The 16,058-nt window shown below is 37.7% G+C and overlaps 1 protein-coding gene across 1 annotated transcript; it reads left to right on the top strand.

The window, feature by feature from the left end:
* Positions 1 to 2,439: 2,439 nt before the first annotated feature.
* LOC146466438 (uncharacterized) lies at positions 2,440 to 15,455 on the top strand. The gene is made up of 9 exons (XM_085127352.1): positions 2,440 to 2,458; positions 4,167 to 4,225; positions 6,740 to 6,922; positions 8,136 to 8,223; positions 9,611 to 9,718; positions 10,775 to 10,892; positions 12,151 to 12,207; positions 12,938 to 13,071; positions 13,805 to 15,455. Exons 2-9 carry the CDS (start codon positions 4,206 to 4,208, stop codon positions 14,027 to 14,029), a joined length of 933 nt encoding a protein of 310 aa, XP_084983478.1. The 5' UTR covers positions 2,440 to 2,458; positions 4,167 to 4,205; the 3' UTR covers positions 14,030 to 15,455.
* Positions 15,456 to 16,058: the final 603 nt, after the last annotated feature.

Genomic DNA, 16,058 nt, shown 5'->3' with positions numbered 1-16,058 from the left:
CCTACTCATCTAAATGGCGTCGAAAACCGTGATAAGGCCTATATGCACGACTATTGTTTGTAATAAAATAAACCGCCTTTCCTTTACCTGCTTTTAAAAAATTTAAATTGGAGCTGATAGAGACTAGAGTATTTCGCAGCGAAATGCAAATCGATATGAAAAATTTACATATGTATTTTACTAAAGGTGAAAATGCTGAGGCCGGCCAGAGTAAAGAGATATCGCAAAACTAAAAAAAAAAGTTTTTTTCATGTCGTCGGCTATAAAAAATTGCCTTTTTAATCAATGCCAAGATTAAGCGGAAAAATTCTATGCGTTGCGCCGGAATAAATCTTATTGCTTCTCATTTCACTAAAGGTGCATATCTACGTACAACGTCTGGCAATAAACGCAATGAACTGCAATGCATGTTCTTCTCTGCGTGCAGTGTTAACGATAGCCCGTGAATTAAAATTGCCAAAATTTCCATAATTATAGTTTTTGTGCATTAATCAGTTCACACATGCTCTCTCGGTAAGCCTTCGAAAGCATAAAAACAAGCAATTTTGTGTCCAAGAATTCAACGCGATAGGGAATTTCACTTGACGAGTTGATACGGCAATAAGGTGTCATATCTGACGCCAAATTTTTTAATAAGCTTTGCACGTGAAGATTGAAGGCTTCGAATTCTATCGTGATAAATTTTGTACCTTTAAAAGCTAGCAACTTTCAATGAAACTTGAAATAAAAAAATCGGAGTCAGATATGGCACAAAAGAGGTTTTAATTTGGCTGATAACTGAGTGGTAGTTCCTATGTGCTCTTCTCCAGGAGAAAACTTGGACACAAAACCAATCAGCTTTAGTGGCTTACAGCATTGCCCCAAACCTCGATCCACACAATAAAAACAATCCTTATGCACTTCCCTTATTATCCAATATCTCTGTTACGGGACATTTTTCAGTAAAAATATATTTCACTCAGTTTAGGAAATATTGGAGCCTTTGTAGCCGTGAAGTAAAACACATAGGTGTTGAATACCTGCGGTTCTTTCGAATAAGAAATGAGCTTCAGTTCAGTTGCAAAGGCGCGAAAAGTAATTTCTTTAGAATTTGCTCCATTTGTTAAGCTTACGAAAGTGAAATTGAGTTGTCGAAATATTATTGGCTACGGGTCTTATATGACAAATGTTCTTCAGTAAGAGCTTTTGAGTTTTGCCTGTAAGAGAATGAGTCAACATCTACAATAAACGCTATGTTCCTGTGAAGAAGATCTGGTCCACTTGATGTAAAAGATCCCGGTAGGTAGCAGGGCACCTCTCGCTTAGCCACAGACTGAGCTAAAATGCCCCAAAAGTCCCTGTTACACAAGTTCTGTTTCTACTAACACAATCATTCACCTCAATGTCACTGAAAGGTAGTAGATATTGCGCTATCCACCTCCACTTCGATGCCCTTCAATGTAAACGATCCGGTTGTTTTGATGCAAACGTTCCCGTTTTAAAATGGAAATGACAATGCTCAAAAACATGTCAGTCTAGCCATAGTTAATTAAAGGCAATGGTTATGAAACCTGAGAAACGTCTTAAATATAATTTTTTGTTTGCCGTTTTGGCCTTGACCCTGCACAAACAACAATAGAATTCAGAATGTGTTAGAGAAACTGACCAATCGAAACGTTTTTGTTATATTAAAGATATTCAACTGTGGTGTGAACGTTAAAACAAAGGATTCAGGGTCGCCGCCCTTCCAACATAAATTGCAGCACCATTGTTTTTCTGGCAAGGTTTCCTAAGTAGTCCCTCAATTAACTATGGTCTAGCTGTAAAGAACAAAACAATTAGGTAAAAAACTGCGGGGATTACACCAATAACATCAACTCTCTAGTTACTTCAATTCCATTCAGATGCTTAGTCACTGAGAGCAAGCAACACTAAAATATGATTTTTTTACAATTAAATTTACCATTGAATCAATCAACATTTAGCTTTCATTTAGGGCAGCTATCTCTATGCTGTTGTTTGTGCATATGTGTTGTATGGATTTACAGTGCACGTTTTCAACTCCATTTTGATGCACATGCAAACCTGAATAGTTTCTTCAGAAATTCCCAATGTCTGTGACAACAGATGACGTTTCATCCTGGAGAAAGGTACTGTGTTTGGCGAAATGCTTTTTCCAATTCTTGCCGCTGACAAAAAGTGAACCGGATTTTTTTTTTTTTTTTGCTTTTCGCTTTTCCCATTCTGCATTGGCGTTCCCTGTAGTTTCAATTCTACAATATACGAGCACAATATGTTCATGTCTGTTTTATCTATATGTATTTGTTAGTTACCAGTCTTTCACGGTATGTATCCGCCATCTTATTCCCCCGGTATGATCCGGTATGGACGAGGTTTGCCTCGGGTGATCTTGCAAGTCATGCAGGCTCCTCGATCTTTCCTCTGTTTAATCTCGTAACTAAAAAAAAAAAAATGGTAAGTGTTCCTGTAAATTGCATCGTATTTGTATATATTTCAAATTGCTAGCTTTAAAAATGCTTTGTCTTTGCAGTTTGATAAAACATCACCGAAAGCCGGGATCAAGAAGCCGAGTTTAAGCTTGGTTATAAAGACTTACGAATTCTAGCTTACCATGATATTATTACGTATTGTAAAATTAGCTTTATAACTCTTTGTCTTGATGTCTTGTTATTGTTTTGTTTCGCGTGTAAGGTTAGTGAATAAGTAGACCTCGATTTTTAGCAGTCGAGGATAAGCACGCTGGTTAACGAACCGCCTCGAATGTTTTGCTCACCAAACTTCACCTACTTTTTATTTCCTGATATTAAAGACTTTTTGCGAAATTGAACAGTCTCGTTATTCTCAGTTCAGCATATTGGATTAAAAGTTTATGTCTGTCGTGTACAAAGTAATACAAGTTAGATTAATTTTACATGCATTTTGGATGTTACTAAAAGGAGGTAACCGGGAACCCGGAAGCGGGAACGGGGAACAGGGCTCTGGGAACGAGCGCACACCGGTGATCCGCAAAACAATTCGATAAAATAATAATAATAATAATAATAATAATAATAATAATAATAATAATAATAATAATAATAATAATAATAATTTATTATAATAATAATAAGTTGCTTAATACTGAAATGAAGTGGAAGTTTATAATGTGAGGCCGCCATTTGATTAGATGCGAGGCGATTAATTCGCTTTTTCTTTTAATGTCATCTAGGCGAAGTCACGGAACACAGTATTCTTGTTTCTGCAATGGTTACGATTTGTTTGGACCATTTTTTTCCTTTATGAAATCTGCCATCTCTTGGCAAAGTTTGTGTATGTAGGTGTTTGTGTAGCCTAACCTCATTATCATTATCAGCAGATAAGTAGCGAGGCGGTAACAGATCGAGTCTGAACACCAATGAAGCAGTCTTTAAACACGCAAAATTTTTGCCAACATGCAAGCCACTACAAACATTCACGCAGGACTACCTATTTGAAAATAAATCCAAGAAACTTTTGAACACATCTGCCCTCGAAGATGAGTGTGGGTTGCTCGTGCCAATAAATGTGCGAGAGATTGGTTGGCAGGCCATGCATACAAAAACAGGCCCATTATATGATGCGGTTAATATGTTTTTGAAATATATGCCAAAAGTTTCAATTTCCTTCAGTTAATTGAATCTCTGAGTCATTAGGAGAGAAATTTTTAGGATAGAATTTCGAGTTTTTGCCTTGAATCTTGGCTGCCTCTTTTGGAGTCTTGGAAATCAATAACTAAAGTTAAAACTAATTTACTGTTCGATGAAGGGGTAAGATTATCCACAAAAGCTTCAAATCTTTAATGAGGTGGGATTCTTAATTCCTGTTATGAAACTTAACCCTGAATATCTGCCAAATATCTAAGATAAACCTTAAAGGCGCTCTTTAAGTTGCATTACATAGCCTATTTTGAATTCTTATAGAGATTACCGCTGTGCACTCATTCCCAGACTCCAGTTCCCCGTTCCCGGTTCCTCGCTCTCGCTTTAGTACCATCCATGTATTTTGAAGTTTTATGGTGGACAATTTAACATCCAGTTGTAAAATCTGAATGTGACAATTATAGATGGACTGTGTGGAGTGGTCTTTGGATTGAATTACAAAAATTAATTTAATATGTTGTGTATACTTTCATTTTGAATATTTTTTAGGACACTGCAAAATCTGTGAAGCTGAACACTGGAGCATTAATGCCACTCATTGGCCTGGGGTATGTAAATATCTTTAGTCACCTGCCCAATAGCGAAGCTATCCCTCAGACGTCACCTAGAGTCCTACATTGGCTGTTGAAACAAAGACTTGTTTTGTTTAATGGTTGCATGGGCACCTTGAAATAACAAAACAAATGTTTAAAACACTGAACAGAAAAGTATAATAATAATAATATGATAATATTATAAAGTGTTGTAAATGCAGTATGGATAAAAAAGCTACCATTAAAATTTTAGAATTTTCACAGCCAGTTAGCCAGGTCAGGCAACCTAAGTGTTAATAAGCCCTGTGGTTTCTTTTAGGTTTCCTCCCCATTTGTATTGTAAAGTATGGCATTAAACAAACTAAATCTATAAATTTTAAAATTTATAGCAACTATATAAAGACAACTCTGGGCTATTTTGGGGGAAATATTATTAATAATTGTAGGCTGAATGAAAACATGCTGTCAACGTCTTTGAAGGTGTAGAAAGTTACAAGTAGACTGTCAGATTTAGTCCTACTCAAACTGAGTCAGTTTGTCAAGTTTTGGTCCAATCACAGTGAAAATAAAGTTCCTGTAAACCAATCAAATGCGCTTGTTTACGTCAATCGCGTGCATCCACCATTAGATCAGCACTGGCTTTTTTACAAGCGGTTTTCCCGCAATATAAAAATTAATGGGAGGATCATAAAAAAAACAAGAAGCTGTTTCCAGCTTATACTTGGGCTATATTTGACTGCGTGGTGCGTAAGCCTACAATCTTTTAGCGATGATAACCTCCAGCATCGCTAATTCTTCCAAATAGATAGATACAGCGATATAGTGAGGCAATAAGTAACCACCAGAATTGCATTTCTTGCAGTCAGAATGAAATACAGGGGAAACGAAGTTTGTCATACAAATGCTTTTTATAATCCTAGGCTTTAATCCTTACGTTTTCACCTTTCATTTAGAGACAAAAACCATTTGCACGGTCCTGATATGTATGTGCTGCCGGGTCAATGACGGATCGTTATTTCCGGTATGATCTAAAGTAACGTTGCACATCATGCGTACATTATCCTTGGACGTTTTTCAATGTTTTGCTAGCTGTTTATATTTTTAAATGAAATTCAGGGGAAATATATTCACCTTTTATTTGAAGACAGAAACCGTTTCTACGTGATTGTTTTTTTATAGTAAATGTGAGACATCTTTATCTATCTTGGCCCGTGGGGTCATAGACTAATTTAATTGCCAAATTTTCAGTTAAACAAAACTAACCTTAAGGAACTAAAAAAAGATAAGTAAATAAAAAAAGATAAAAACCTTTCGTTTTTTTTAAAGTGCTAGTTATGAATGATGAAATATGAATGGTTGAGAAACTTGGAAAGTTAAAAGATGCACAAACGACACTATAAAAATAGAGATATAAACAGATTAAGTTTCTTTGCATCTGTTTATCGTGTAAAGTTTAAGAGTCTTTGCCTTGGAAATAGAAAATGCCTCTCTAGGTAAGCAAATATCGCTTCTGTTAAAGTTGATAAATTCTAGAGGAATAAGTCTTAATTTTAGTCATTTGTGTCTTGCATCTGCCATCCTGTATGTGACACGTCATGTAGTGAACTTTAGACTCGGTGCCTCACGGTGGGAATGCACAATCTTTGAGCCAGCGAGGCATGTGAGGCAGACGTGTGAGGTACTCAAGTTAGCCTAAAAAAACTCTCTGCTTAGCCTAGAGAGCACTCTGGTTGGCCTAAATAGCACTCAGGTTAGCCAATAAATAGCTCCTTGGTTAGCTTAATGGTAAGCAATTTATGTTGGGGTTGTTCATGCCTGTGTATTGTATACACTCCTCACAGCTCGAGTACAAAGAACGCGACTGAGAATTTAAAGAATTTTATAACGTGACGAAAACTTAACTTGTGCCAGCCGAGTACAAAAAACGAGACTGAGAGCGATAACTAGTGGCCCTCAAAATTTCACATTTGCCCTCGAAGCTTTGCCTCTCGGCCGATTGATTGTGACTTATCCAGTGGATTATCCGCTCTTTGAACAACTGGGGCCTGGCTGCTAAAATTCATACCCATTTTCAGACCTGGCCCCAGTTGTTCAAAGGCCGGATAACTTTATCCAGTGGATAAGTCACTATCCGACAGTTTCATTCTGTGCAAAGATTTCAGTATTTCCTCGTGCACAAGCAAATATGCACACTCTAACCACTGCTTAGTTGGGGAATGTACGAAAAGTTCAAAACCGTGCACAACATTTAACGTGAAGTATATTTTAGATGCTGAAGAGTGCCTTATCCAGCGGATAAAGTTATCCGGCCTTTGAACAACTGGGGCCTGGTCTTTAGTAGAATCCAAACCTGTTTCATCTGTAAAATTGATAGCCATTTTCAGACTTTGAGACAGAAATGGTTAAAATCTATACCCTATTTCACACCAAAATGGCTCAAAAATCGTACCCTCATTGCTTTTTATAGGGGAGTACCTCCCCTTGAACTAGGCTTGATGTATCATAGTGTTTATGTGTAATTATTGGTAGGACGTCACATGCTTCAAAAGGGGAAGTAGGAAAAGCAGTGAAGCTTGCTCTACAGTGTGGCTACAGACATCTGGACTGTGCACATTTATATCAAAATGAGGCAGAAATTGGTGAGGCATTAAATGAAGTATTTCAAGAAGGAAAACTTAAACGCGAGGATATCTTTATCACATCAAAACTTTGGTAAATATATTTGTATATATTATGCCAATACTAAGAGATGTTACAATAATTATTAAAATAACTTAAAATTCTAAATATAAGCCCCCTCCACCCCTCAAAATTAAAAAAAAAAAACCATAATTTAGAGACTGTTCAATCTGTTCAATATTGTAGAATTGTTCAAATAAGATATTTTTCCATAATCATGATCCTGTGGTTTACAATAACTATCTAGAGCACAATTGTGAATTAATGAAGGGAATTGTTATTAGGAGGAGCTAAAAGAAATTCCAAAGTTAAATTTGACGTCAAGCTGCAAACTTTAAGAGAACTTTGAAAGATATTTAGTGGAGAATGTTAGGACTGGACTTAACCCTGTAAAATTTTAATATACAACTCCTGGAAGTGAGAAAACTTAATATATTATTGTGATAAATGTGCATGATCATGCATGATCATCAAAAGTTCATAAATTGACTGGACTATTTTATAGGGGTAAAAATGAATGTGAGGCATGCTGGCACAAAACACTTATCTATTTTAGTCAGGACACTATTATAAATAAAAGTGCTGCCCTTCCCCCTCCCACACTCCCCTCCCCTCCCCCCCAGGTTTGTATCATAGTAAAGAAGTTACTGCAAAGGACCATAAACGAAAGTGCTACAAGTTACACAGGATCTGTAAAGATCTAATCAGCCAAATCTTGCAAAGATCTAACCAGCCAAAAATAAACATATTTATAAGTAACTAGGCTGATCTTACTGCGTAGAAAGCACAACGGCGACATGATAGAGACAAAACTGAGAATCAAAATGCAACCATGGACAGCTTTTTTGAGCTGGTTGGCTCTTGTCAGCACGTTTTAGGAGCAAGAAGTAGAATGTTCAACCAATGGGAAGGTCAGTCATGCGCTATGACATTGGCAAACATCTGAATTTAGGCCCATGCGGAGTCATTCTACTTCTTGCAGTCAGATCAACCTTGCAGTTATTTCAGTTACTTGTCTTTAGAGCACATCTCACTCTTGCCTCATTTGTGTTCGACTTCATGGTTTTATGAACCATTTTTTTTAACATGCCATTTGGAGCACTGCAAACACAGCCAGACAGGGAACCAGGCTGGAGCAAACAGGTAGAGAACTTTCTCTCTTCCTTTTGGTGCTGGATGAAATAAGAATTTAATGCTCTGTTATTGTACATGACTGATTCTCCTGGTTTGGGTCATTTTTTTATAGGTCCAGGAGCCATGCCCCAGAGGATGTTCTTCCTGCATGTCAGACGACACTGAAAAATCTACAGACGGATTATCTGGATCTGTATCTGGTATAGTGACATAAATTATAGAATTTAATCAATAAACGTTACTATATAAATTATAGTCAATGTAACAAGTGCAGACAGGTATATGCAATTCAATTTTCAAGAAAAGTGCACAATCATATAGCATCCTTATAATAGTCATTGTGGTCACCTGCTTCATAGCCAACTGATGATGATGATGATGATGACGAAAATGAAAGTGACCGTATACCTGTAGTTGGACATTTTGCACTTTAAAATGGTTCTTTTTTGAGCTGGTCTCGAAAAGATCAGCAGTTTTCCATTCATTCACCCAAAAGCCCTGTGTTGCATAGTTTGCTTCTTTTTTTTTTGGCTATAACCATTTTTTGTGTCGATTACATACCAAATTAGATTTTGTCAAAATGTTTCATGTTTCGATTCTATGACATAACATAACCATGAAAAATTTACTGTGTATTCAAAACTAGTTGTAGAAACAAAGCTTTGAACAAAGAAAAGACATGTGTGCTCAAGGTTGTTTTGTGAACACAGTTGTGTTGTTGGTTGGTGTTATGCCCAAAAAACCAATAAGGAATTAATTTAACTCATCCAAAAAAAAAAAAATCAGCTGAAGATATGGCTTCCCCACTTCTTCCCCACAATTTCCACTTTACTTAAATGTTAATTCCAAAGTTTCCCAGCAGAATGAGACAAGATCAAAAGGTCCGCATTGAATCCACCAAACACTGAGAAGAAAAAAAAAGAGAGAAAAAGCGATAGAAAACCCCATAAACAAACAACGGACAAATGTGCAGAGAGGATTTAGCCCTTTAAGCCCAAGTATCAACATAAATATCCATATATTACTTATGATACTAGTTGGGAGAATTTGTTTAAACATCAGGAAATCTTATCTTTGATGATCCTTTCCGTTATTCTCATGACTTGTATGGTTAATTAAGTAGTGATATTGTAAGGAGAAGTTATGTGCTGGTCATCACTGGGACAACCATCCCAATTTTTGTTCCGCGCATCAGTGCCTGAAAACTGTCCCTCAAACTTAACCTCCAGGGGCCAGTTGTTCAAAGCCCGATTAAGCTGATCCTGGGTTAATCATTTTTAATGTGCGAGACGTAAACCTCGGTTAACTTTTAATCGTGGATTAGTGTTAATCGGCTTTCGAACAACCTGGGCCATTATAAACGAAAAGTACTAGCCGACCTACAAACAACATTTTATTTGTAACAAGTTTGGCTTTAATTTAACGTCACAGCGCTAAAAAAATTGCACTTCTGGCATAAATGGATGGGCTTTTGGTAGAATGTTAGCATAATAAGAGTCTTACCAAACTAATCATTTTATTTTATAATCGTGGGTCTGATCACAAGACACCGCTGCTGTCAATGTATAGTTCTCCATTATCTTTCAGATCCATCTACCAATAGCATTTACCAAAGACGGACCCGGCCTGTGGCCTGAAAGTATAAATCATGAATTCCTGGGGTACGCACCCGACCGTATTGCAATGACGTGGCAAGTGAGTTTATTTTTATCATTTTACGTTCTCTTTGGTACTTAGATGTTTTAGATATCACTTCCATTAATTGTAGGGTACGGTGTAAAGTGCCCCAAATTTTTTTTCGCTTAAATAAATTTTTGCACCTGTTCGAAACGCATTGAGCCTTTGTGCGCCTTTTTTCAACAAATCTTGACTTTTTATAAGCTGTAAAAGTTACGAAATCTAGCCATCATCTGTCCCATGACTGAGCTAGTAAGGGGCATGGGTCTATTGCTTACGTGACGTCACAAACTGCTTTGCATGTATTTTTACAAAGACTTAATAAAATGCAAATCCGTTTGTGACATCAAGTAAGGAATAGAGCCATGCCCCTTACTAGCTCGGTCATGGGACAGATGATGGCTAGATTTCGTAACTTTAACAGGCTATAAAAAGTCAAGATTTGGTTGAAAAAGACGCCAAATAGTGCAATATGTTTCGAACAGGTGAAAAGATTTATTTAAGAGAAATAGAAAAAACGACTACATGTAGGTGTTCTAGACAGCACCAAAAATGGGAAAAACAGATGAATTCAACTCAGGGTCAACACTGCTGCTCATTTCGAAGACTGAGTAAACTTCACGATAAATCAATTTTTGGTTTGTGTTTTAGCTATTTTACAAGAAAAATAGTATGATCTTGGTTCTCACCCGCCTCAGTGAAAATGATCAACTTGGCGTACATCGCACATTTCTTAATGAGAATTACAAGGTGTGCAAAAATTCATAGATTTCACTGAGGTTAAGCAACAGGGCTTCAGCGCCTCAAGTAATACAAGAAAGACATACATGTCAGGGGAATATCAATATGACAAATTCTAAACGAGACTATGTATACTCCCTAGAGTACTGTCACGTGGTCCGTAATGAGGCGACAAAACAACGAAGCAAATAAGGTCTATTAGCCAATCAGAGCGCGCGTTGTAGTATATCCGCAATTACAGCCATAGATAATGCACTTTAATCATTTGGTTTTATATATATTTTTCAGAGTTTATATTTGTTATTTGTTTTTAATCTGCCGTTACATTGTTAGGCCATGGAGAAGCTTGTAGAGCAAGGTCTCTGTAAAGCCATTGGAATCTCAAACTTCACCATCAAGAAGACAAAAGCTCTTCTTGAAACTGCTAAGATAGTACCAGCTTGTAACCAAGGTATACAGTTAGTATATAAATTAAACTATTTTAACTAGTGTAGCATTTAAAATTTGTTATTTTCCATGTTCAGTGGGGGTTACTTAGCTTGAAGTTATACCTAGACCACGTAAGTGGAACCAACTTGTTCTAGGTATATATTGAAATTACAATTACTGCTCCTCTTAGAGGACGGCCTCAATGGGGGTTAACCGTCAGCCGCCAAACAGCTTCAAATTTAACCGTCAGCCGTCAAAAAAGGGCAATTTTTACCGTTAACCGTCAAAAAAGAAGTTATTATTAGCCGTGAAACGGTTTCAAGGTCTTTATAATAATAATAATAATAATAATAATAATAATAATAATAATAATAATAATAATAATAATAATAATAATAATAATACCAATCTTTATACAGGGAGCCCACATCACGAAAGTGATTTGTCTTTCAAATGTATCACTATATCAACTGCTTATCTCGGACGTCTGGCTCTCAAAGAATCGTTTCAACTGGTAAACCAGTTTCCATTTTCCCAAATATACTCACTTTATGGTCTTTTCCACTTAATTTGCCTCTAAACTGGCATCACAACTAACTCCCGCTCCCACGGGTCCGGCCTTCCTTCTCGAACAGCGGCTGGTAATCGAGCTTACGTCTGGAAGTACCTCTGCATGGATTTAAAATATTCATGATTTACTACATTGATAAGGTGTTTGAGTGACCATAAAACAACCTCCAGAACACATTTGCTAATATTAAAAACACAAAAGTAAATATTAACTTTAACTCATGGAAGAAATTTCCGTACATAGTAATTTCCCCTTGATAACTCTCAACCGTCAGAGTAAACACCCCCCCCCCCTTCCCCTGTTCTGAGAAGCAAACTTGACATAGAAAAACACAACTCAAAATTACAAATCAATCTTTAATGCCATAGAACTAAGACCTACCTTTGTGCTTATTAAACGTAAGCTGTACTTTGGGTATTGTAAATTGTAATCAACCATTTTTTTCTATTAGATTTTTTTAAGCTAAGTCTTGTATTGTATTTTCTTAGCTTGTATGTATGTTTGTAGCTATCTCTCTGTAACTCCTCATTGAAATTGAAATTAAAAAAAGCCCCTCCCCCCCCCCCCCCCCACCGCGTTGAGACCCTTTTATGGCGGTTTTCAACTGATTTTTTTGAAACACTTAACAGAAACCAAAGTAATTCACTTGATTGAGAAGCGCACTATTCGTACAAAAACACTAACATCGCCCGTTAATTGATCTTTACAGTAGAATTGCATCCGTACTTACCCCAGCAAGCACTTGTGACGTTTTGCAACACCAAAGGTCAGTTTGCTCATATGAAGTAGGTTTGAGCATTTTTGCTGCGATTTCGTGGCGCCTTGATTACGATTTTGATACCAAGAGAGTAGAGTACAAACGATAAGTCATAACAGTATAAAATGAAGCTGCCTCAAGCCAGGATCTGTTTGCAAGGGAACTTGATATGATAGTTCACGTGACAATTCTCATCGCATGTGCTATTCTTCCATCAATGTGGGACATGGTCCGCATTTCATACCAGCCCATTTTTTTTTTCAGGTAAACCTTAAATTATGTGAAACTTTAATGGTTTTTCGTTAAATCAATTGAATTACCTTTAAAAAATGGAAAGCTGCACTCAGTGTATACTAGCCTATTCTAGGCGTTCAGATAGTAGCGAGAGGAGAAGAAAAAATGCGACGCGAAAGAAAGCGAGAACATTGGGGACAGAAGGCCCGCTCGCAATATTTTTCGTTTGCAAGCCAGTTTTTGTCGCTATGCTTTAAGTTAAAGCTATAAGAATTGTGCCGCAGATTTAGTATGCTGTAGTGCGAACATAGGGCCGATCTGAGGAAAGCAAAAGTGAAAACTACATGTGTTTTGCTCAAAATTCAGAAAATTGCGGGAATGGTGTCGCTGAAAAATTGTGTTGTAACGCTTAGTTTTTTTTTGTTGCGATATCCAGAATAGTCGAGATGCATGCCATTCGTGGATTTTTTCCTTTTTGTTTCAATTTGGTTTTATTTGACTTCAGGGATTGTAGTGTCCGCCTTTGCGCCTTTGGGATCACCTGGTCGACCAGTTCCAAGAACAAATCCTGACCCTGTCGTACTAAACGAGCCAGTCCTGAAAAAAATCGCCGACAAACACAAGACAACCGTCGCCCTGGTAAGCTAGCTCATAAAGACAAAGGCAGGCCAAGGGTTCACTGGGATAGGCTTTCGTTAGGAGAAAATACACAATGATCATGCTTTCACTTCCCTATTAAAATGCTCCATTTTCTCACTAAAATGCCCAATACGTTACTAAATTGCTAAATAACGAGTCATGAGCTCCTGGAAATTAGAAGGCGCTCGCGTATGAGTGGTGCTTCCTATTTTTTTTTTTTTACCGGTTTCATTTCTCGTTTCAATCGCATGGGCCAACTTACACGCTACAATTTTAGCGTCGGACGGTTTATTTTTCACTCTGGGTGAAAATCGAACCGATTTATAAAAATCTGTGGCACTGCCGCTGATTTCTATAAATCGGGCCGACCTTTGTCCGCTGACTCAGTTTCTTTGTCAAATTGAGCCAAATCCGCCTGATTAATCGTTTTAATCGGTGGCGTGTAAATCAACCTTTGGACAAGAAACTTGACTCCACATTAGTGGTGGTATACTGCCTAGGATAGCCCTGTGATGGACTATAGCAGTAGCATCCCATCCAGGGAGGAGTAGCAATACTCCTAATCGCTTCATGGTATAGTAACCGGGTTAAACACCGACCGGATGGCCGATCTCGTAGTATTTATATTTGTTTAAAAACACAGTCGGCATCGTGACGGCTCTGAAAACAATATTTTAATGCACTGACTCTTAAATAAACACCTTCATTGATGCCGGTTCTACTTTCTCAACAGGTCACTCTAGCCTGGGGAATTATGCGCGGGACTCCAGTTCTCCCAAAAGCTGTCTCTGAAAATCACATGAAGGAAAACCTACAAGCACTTCACCTAAAACTAGATGAAGATGACGTGAAGGCGATTGCAAACCTTGAAATACATCATCGGTACTTCAGAATGGCCCGTAGATTTAAACCGGAAGAGCTTTCCAAGCTCGGCGACCTTTATGATGGAGAGGATTGATACATTTCGTCAATTTACATTCATAGCTCGCGCTCTTTTTTACAGTTTCCATTCTCGTTCTCATGTCATCGCTTTACGAAGTTCGATTTTTTTTTCTACTCTTGTAGGTTACATTGATGAAAGCCACCCACAATTCAACTGGTTTCAGTCAGTTTCCAAGCCTTAATCGCGCTGATGGTAGCAAAATGAACCGGTCTAGTCGTTTATAATTACAGGTGTCCGCGGATTCCATTTGGGAGCGGAACGGTTCCAAAATCCACCGTGCCGAAAAAGATGCCAACTTGTACATTTACCCATAATTCCTAGCGTACGAAAACGCTTGAAATGCTTATAAAAATTTAAAGAAAGTTCTAAAAACTTTAAACCTATCATACACAATGTTGTTCGTACAGCGACGAATTTCGCAAAAAAATCGGCTTTGGGCGGCCTATTGACTGTGCTAGGTTCACAAGGTATAGTGGTAAAATACACAGCCACCATCTTTTTCCGTACCGTGGATTGGACGTGCCTTTTTACAGGTCCACAAATCGGACCTAAAGGAGACGGTGTTTAGGTGACAAAACAACAAAGAAAACAGTAGTTTTGCTTCTCAATAGGCCATTTTACAGTTGTGTGCTAAGTGATTGGCCTTGGATTGTAAGCGAGGCTGAGGGTGACCTTGTTTTGATACAAACCTCATTGCTTTTCATATATAGATCATGCTGTTCTTTTGCTAACTAGTTTTCATTCACATATGAAAAGCAGTAAGGTTTGAATCAAAACAAGATCACCCCAACCTTACTTCCAATTCAAGACCAGGTCAAGCAAGCTTACACAACTGTAAAATGGCCTAATAAATCTGAATTTCTGAGGCTGCTTAGGTTCCAGACAGTCATTCACCGAAATGAACCTTTGGGTGGCCTTAATTTATATAATTATATAGTTTGGCTTATGAAATGTGCAATGGCTAGTGTTTGAGTTTGAAGGGTATGCATTTATGATTTGATGTGTGGCTGTCCTGTAATTTTCTTGACATTTTAGACTTTTTATTAGTCAACGTAATACTCGCTATAATACATACAATACAATAAGTTTATTAACATATCTCAATAGCGGTTTTCAATGTTAATTTACAAAGAGTTACAAAGAGCAGAAAACCTAGTTACAATTCTAAAACTACTTAAAAATTATCTTTGATAAAATAAAACAAATATATCATAAAAGTATTACATGCATAAATCAAAGTGATGGTGCCCACAATTCCTTACGAGCACAACATGTGAGTGACATGAGGGCTCACTATGGTTGTAATTTAATCACTGTGAAATGAGTCTAAAATATTTTGGAATTTATCTCAAAACCAAAAAAAAAAAAAAAAGTGGAGATTTTTACCCTGAGAGCAACAGGATTTTCGAAGACAACAAGGCTATATCCGATGAATAATTCTAAAGTATTTACATAAAAATAGAGTTCAATTCCCAGAGGTTTAGTTTGGGACACCAACATGGCCGCTATTTCTTTGTTTTGGGACACCAACATGGCCGCCGTGGCGTCATGTGAAAACACTCTATTGGTCCGTAAGCGTGAGCTTGTGTGAGACCCGCAGGCGTGAGAGTTTGCAGCTATACACCGCATAGCCTGCGTAGCTGGCGGTTTTGGCGGGCAGGAAAGCCGGGCCAAAACGAGTGGTGCAGCTGCGGGTGACATGCGGAGAGAACCGCGACAAGCCGCGTCAACGACAACCCTCGCCCTATTTCTCCGCGGCTTCGCCACTCGTTTTGGCCCTCGTGCCCGGCTTTCCAGTGAGCCCACCCATAAAAACCGCCAGCTACGCAGGCTATACACCGCACACTCTCAGGAGCCTGGCATCTTGTTTATTTTTGTCCAACTAAATACAAAATGAAACTATGTTACGTTACACCAGGGGAAATCAATCGATAAAAATCGGTATCGATCAAGTACTTTTTACCGATTGATAACGGAAAGCGGTGAAAATAAATAAATTAATTTGGTGTGTCAAATCGATATTATCGAGTTTTCATGATTTTAT

Source organism: Pavona decussata, unplaced genomic scaffold, assembly GCF_977016875.1.
Source record: "Pavona decussata unplaced genomic scaffold, jaPavDecu1.1 SCAFFOLD_143, whole genome shotgun sequence".
NCBI lineage: Eukaryota > Metazoa > Cnidaria > Anthozoa > Scleractinia > Agariciidae > Pavona > Pavona decussata.
This window is presented reverse-complemented; position numbering and strand designations above follow the sequence as displayed.

Bases quoted from the DNA above. Each gene is read 5' to 3' on its own strand.
- LOC146466438 (XM_085127352.1), top strand. From the start codon at position 4,206: ATGCCACTCATTGGCCTGGG. The intron at 6,923-8,135 runs GTAAATATATTT...ATTTTTTTATAG, and splicing joins TTTATCACATCAAAACTTTG to GTCCAGGAGCCATGCCCCAG. The intron at 13,072-13,804 runs GTAAGCTAGCTC...CTTTCTCAACAG, and splicing joins ACAAGACAACCGTCGCCCTG to GTCACTCTAGCCTGGGGAAT.